This window comes from Gavialis gangeticus, unplaced genomic scaffold (genome assembly GCF_001723915.1).
Source record: "Gavialis gangeticus isolate Ggan-Ray unplaced genomic scaffold, GavGan_comp1, whole genome shotgun sequence".
NCBI lineage: Eukaryota > Metazoa > Chordata > Crocodylia > Gavialidae > Gavialis > Gavialis gangeticus.
This window is the reverse complement of record NW_017729031.1, coordinates 29627575-29633581: the sequence shown is the minus strand read 5'-3', so window position 1 is coordinate 29633581 and position 6007 is coordinate 29627575. Positions and strand designations below refer to the sequence as shown.

At 42.7% G+C, this 6007-nt stretch overlaps 1 protein-coding gene across 1 annotated transcript in view; it reads right to left on the bottom strand.

Moving 5' to 3' along the window:
• The window catches only part of HEG1 (heart development protein with EGF like domains 1), a 110584-nt gene that overhangs the window by 44004 nt on the left and 60573 nt on the right, over positions 1-6007 (bottom strand). Inside the window, exons 14-16 of the mRNA XM_019522559.1 lie at positions 4321-4437; positions 3629-3748; positions 2394-2488 (exon numbers count right to left, since the gene is read on the bottom strand). Coding sequence (XP_019378104.1) covers positions 2394-2488; positions 3629-3748; positions 4321-4437 — 332 coding nt within the window. The remainder of the gene's footprint in view (positions 1-2393; positions 2489-3628; positions 3749-4320; positions 4438-6007) is intronic.

Here is a 6007-nt window from a genome sequence, read left to right as displayed (position 1 = left end):
TACCATATTTACTTGAATACAAGATGAGGTGTCCCCGCCCCCACTGCCCCAGTTAGCATGGGGGGAAAAAACCCTGGTTTTATAATCACATACAAGGAAACCTCACTAAATACATTGTCTATTATTAAACTGCTGCCAAAAGCAGCATATGCTCAGCAATGGAAACCAACTATGTAGCTGATTAAATGCAGCCAACACTGAGCATGACTGTATGACATATGACCCACACTAAGCAAACATACTGATGGGAACCTTTTTTTGTGGGTGGACCTTAAAAAAATGGACAGTTTCTCCCTCAGGAGGGAATAAGCACTGGGCCTGGAAGTACTGCAATACACCCTCCCCAGGTGGCAAGTATCCTCATCAGTCTGGGACTTCAGATACTCTCAAATCCATGGCAGGCATCTTACATGTAAGCCCCAAGCCTGTAGGCCTTGGGGGTTCAGATGCCCTCCAGTTTCATAGCCAAAAGGCTGAAGGAGCAAGCTAGAGGGAAAGCCCAAGAGCAATCCCCCATCACCATAAATTGTGTAGCGGAGTTCTTCCCATTGGCAGGCTACAGTAGGCTTTCACAGGGCTGCCCACCCACAAGGCAATGGACAGTTCTCCACTCTCAACTATACCAAGTCATTCAAGACTGGGAAGAAGGGGATCTCCCCTACCATTTCTATAAAACTACCTGGGCTAAAGCCATCATTATGGTATCTCCACAAAGATAGATTAACACAACCCATCTGAATAAGAGGCATAGCAGTGCCCTTTAAGTGCAGTCACCCTCACCACCGAGTCTTTTGCAAGTCATGGTGAACCACAACATGGCATATATTTTTACTTCCTCTTCACTCCCACAGCTGAGCTGTGCCTTTCTTTCCAATTATTTGTTTCTTCATCACCCTTAAATGCCTGGCAAACATCATGAAAAGGGAACCCAAACAGTTCACCCCAAAGCCCTTTGTCGCCTTCTCTTAGCCTTGTGCCTATGACCAGTATGCCCCACCCTCTATGAAGTGAAGTCATGCTGGGTTGGCCTGTGCTTCATCTGCATATACATTTTTAGAGCATGCCAGGACTCATGAGAAAAACACCTGGTTTGAGTCATGAGTGGGAGCTCATTACCACATAACTCCTTTATGGGAGGTATGTGGAGTACACACACACACACATACACACACACTGAGCAGTGCTGAGCTGTGGGGTCACCATGGCTTGAAATGCTGTTGACTCTGGTGGAGCCCAGCCCAGTGAACAATGTAGTAAATCATAAGCCTTGGCTTTGGACTAATATCATGCATACCACCTGACCAGACAGCTAGGGACCCGAACAGATCGCTTTGACCAGTTCATCTTTTGCTTCAGGTCTGCACTGTGGAAAACCGGGAACCTGTTCATAAACAGACACTCGGAGCCCACAGTCAAGGACTGTATTAAAATGGGACTAAGTGAAATGTACTGGTACTACAGGAAGACAGAAAAGGATGACGGGAAAGAAATGGCAGACCTCACCTGGTGGAGAAGGGTCTGGCATAGACCTTTTCAGGAGTAGACCCTCTGAGGAGGGCAGTGGGTGAGAATACAGGTATGGAGATAGAGCAAGGGTGCACGGTTGCATGGTGTGAACTGTGTAACAGGGTTTTTAGTGTGCTTTGAGCTGCCAAGTGAACCACAAAGGCCACTTGGCAGAGTGTCAGAAGTAGAGTTGTTTGTTTGTTTGTTTGTTTGTTTGTTTGTTTGTTTGTTTGTTTGTTTGTTTGTTTAGAGAGAAATAAATCTTTTTGCAAAATAACCCAAAAAATTTTGTACTACATACAAGTCAGTGTCAAAGTGCTGTTCAAAAGTGCATTTATGGAATTCCTGTACTAAAACTTGCAGCAGTTTCAAGAAAGGTAACCCGCATCACTTCTGGATGAACTAAGTCTATGGGTACTATAAGGAATTGCTGCATCCATGTTTAATTTCAGGGTTATTGCTTTCAAATTTGCTCCTCACTTCCATGTGCTGAGGAAGAGGAGGGTCTGACAGTAAGGAGAGGGGGAAGGGGCTACCAGGGCAAAAGTTGGAGGGAAGCAGAGATCAAAGGGGCTACTTGAGCCCCCTGAGTTATTTTCCTTGCTGTAGCAGTTGGAGGGGGACAAATTCATGCCAAACCTCCAATAATTAGATTATGTACCTGGAAAATTATAACAAATTTATAAATTTTCCATATATAAAATCTAATTATTGGAGGGGTTGGCTTATAATCAGGGTCACCTTCTATTCCAGTAAATACGGTACATGAGCCACAAAGCTTCACTGATAGAAAAATAAACCTGTGATTTACAGCTTTTGTATCTCGTGGTCTCTTGGATAGATGAGGACGGAGTAGCATGAGCTTGCATGCCAATGTGGACACTTACCATTGTTGTTATTTCATCCTGGACTTGATGGACATCAGAATACTTCCCATGAGTAGTGTTAAGTTTCAGAGAACCTCGACCAACAAATGTTCTTACTAAAATTAAGAACCAAAGTTGTCAGTAATAACACATGCAGGCAAGCTGTTATCTTGTCATGTCTCATGAACTAGACAGGGTACAGCTGGGTTCCTTGGGGAAACCCCAAGTGTTATAGCAATGGGTACCTAGGTATAAATCCAGTAATAGCAATAATACATTTCCTTTGGGATTTTTTGCAAGAAGTTGTGCATTAGCCCTACTATCATTGAATTCCAATTAAGATACATATATGTCCCCTACCTTAACATTTCTTTAGCATAAATTGAGAAGGGAACTATTCCCTTCATTTCCTATCCGAAACTGTTTTGCACTGGCACAACATGTTGTTAAACACCCTGCATTCTACAATAGTAATCCTTATACAAACCTCATGCCTTATTTCCATGAACCATAAGCCATGTGCAACATGGCTATTTAAGCAACTTATATTGTTTTACTTTATTTCTGTATCATGGGCAGTGATTTCTGAACTACAGACAGAGCTCGGTGAAATGTTTTCAACAAATACTAAATTTGCTAAAAAAATGCGGTGTCACTAGGACCAAAGCAATTAACAAATTTGGGTCAAATTTGAATCGTTTCACCTCTTCAAAAAGAAAAGAAAATGGAAAAATGTTTAGTTTGTTTTTAAATTGACGTTATAAAAAGAAATGAAAAGGGAAATAAAGAAGGGCAATAAAAGGGTTAAATACCCTGAAAACAAAATGTTTCATTTTGTACTCAGTGAATCATTTTGAGATGACCCAGAATTTCTTTTATTCTTTTGGGGCAACTACTAAACTTAAAAAGCCATTATTTGTACAGCACTCATTACCTAATGACTATGTCTAACTTTCTCTATAGGGAAATTTATAATATTACCCTGAAGGTCTTGGTAGACTACAGAAATCTCCCTTTCCCCTTCTGCACCAAGTCTTCTTTATTCTATATGGTGTGCATTTTCTCCCATTCCAATTTTATTCCTGAAATCCTGACAATGTTTGCTGCTCTTAGCATTTAAGAAGTTTTCCATTTTTTTCTAAAGCTTTCCTGGAGTGTGGTGACCAAAATCCCAACCAGTTTTTGAGGTGGAACCACATCTGGCTTAAATCTGCCAGCACAATCCTATCACAGTGTTGCAATCCCAACTCTCTTACCTAAATTGCATTTTCCTTTCTCAAGCTGGTACCCAAGAGGACATCTGCAGACAAAGGAGCCCTGGGTGTTGTTGCATGTGGCCATGACAGGGCATGGGTTGGAAAGACATTCGTCTACATCTAAGACAGAAGAGAAAAATAAAAGCCGGTAGAATTAAATAATGCTACAATCATAAATAGTAGGGCTGAAAAGCATTGCTTGGCTTCTCAATGTGCCCCCCAGTACATTGTTGGATGACTAACTACATCATTGCCACGTATTATTTATCCAGGTCTTAACTGTTCTGCTGGGGTTGAGTGAATAAATGCAAAAAAGTCTCTCATGCACATTCACTCTGAAGTTTTAATGGCTTTGGTTTGGCCCATGTTAAACAATGCCAACCTCTCACATGACACTTTCCATCTCAGAGTGCTTGACAAGAGTTAGCAGTCTCATTACCTTTGCTAGTGAAGAAAGTGAGACACAGAAATAACATGGCTCGTGAAAGGTTACGCAGCAGACCACAGTTAGAGCCAGGACTCGAACTCAGGTCTGCAGGGTTCCAGTTCTGCCCATTAAATATCAACCCTACTACTTCCATGGACTGTGTGAACCGGAGTTATTGAAGGAAGGCAGATCATTTCATTTTACATTCTTGGTATTATTACAGATACAAAATATCCGCACTTTTGGCTATTCTGTTGTTCTTTACCTGCACTGCAGTCTTTTCCTTGCCAGGCTGGTGAACACTCGCACTGAAATTTGCCCGTAAAGCGATTAACAATGCATTTCCCATCATGAAGGCATGGCTTTGTGGCGCAGACATCGACTGTAAAATAAGACATTGTGGGGATCAATGGCCGTAGTCATATATTTTCAAAGGCTTGAAGCTGTACTCAGATAAATGCTTATGGAAAAAGAATCACCCCTTAAAAAAGAACAAGACTTTTCTGCACTAGTTGCATACGCTCCTTGCGCTGTACATGTTATTGTCATTAGCATTAATCCACAGTAACACCAGCTAGTTAGATTACAAGGCAAGTGATGGGGCTGACACGCAGGGACTCAGACTTGTTGCGTGGTTGTTGCTGAGCCCATGCCATGGAAAGGCAGGAAGGACACGTTTTGAGGTTAAAGCCCAGAACAGGGGGATCAGGAATGCCAGTGCATTATTTCTGGATTTGTTACAAACGTATCTGGTGGTTTCAGACAGGTCACATGGGTCAAACAGTTCAAAACAAGACACTAGTTTGGGTGTCCAACCTGAAACACTTGGTTAGAGCAACTGCACACCCATGGTTGCATTTGGAGTGGTGGGTGTTCAGCACCTGAGACAAGCGGACCTCCAAGTACTTCAGGTGAAGCATCCAACACTAGCCTTGCTGGTGCCCTCACCCCACACCCACGGCCCCTGCCCACCCACAGCCCTGCTGGTGGGGGCCCTACAGGGCCCGGGACCCCGGTCTGCAAACCCCTGCCCCTAGGGCAAAGGAATTTTTTTTCTCCTATTTAGTTGATCTAATAAAAGATATTGCCTCTGACCCACGAGCTTTATCCATCTCTTTCTCAGACCAACACGGCTACAAAATAGATCTCTGAACACTGCAATGCACTCTGGAAAATACTGCAGAAATCCAAAGCACTTTTAAATTCAGAGTACAAAGCCTGAAATCTATGTCCCCCCAAAGTATTTCCTCCTTACAGTACATGCCAAGCCCTCTCTTTTTAAAAAATAATAAGTTAACAAGAATTGGAAGCACTCATTGAAAGCAAGCTACATTTAACTAGATTTTGACATAACATGCATTCATTTATAACAATATTCCTAATACAGGACTTCATAGATTTCATAGACATTAGGGATGGAGGGGACCTTGTAAGATCATCAGGTCCAGCCTTATATAGATTCATCAGTAATTAAGATAATCAGTCTTAAGGCAGACAAATGCAAGAACTGCATGAGTATCCAATGACACTGATACGATATAATTGGTACATCTCTGTGATTTTGCAGAGTTACAAGCGTAACAAAACCACCCAAGCTTTAACCATGGGTGCTTGTGACACCCAAATGACATTTTTCATGCTATTGAGCCCTTGAAAGTGCTCTACAGCCGTGACTTAACGGACGTGCGTGGCTGAAGAGCACTTTTAAAATGGTCAGGTGCATGAAAAATTAACCTTGGTAAAATACAGTATTAAATGAAAGCGCTTTAAAGCAGAGCACCTTAGGGAACTTGTGCTTCCTCCAGGGTTAATTTTTCCCATGGAGGCAGGTGGGCTGGTGCTCACTGCTGTCCCCAGGGCTGTCGGGGAGGGAGGGAGGGAGGGGAAAGCAGAGGGAGCTGCCAGCTGGTTTTGAATAACCAGATGTGGCAGGCGAGAGGGGGGCAGGGTGA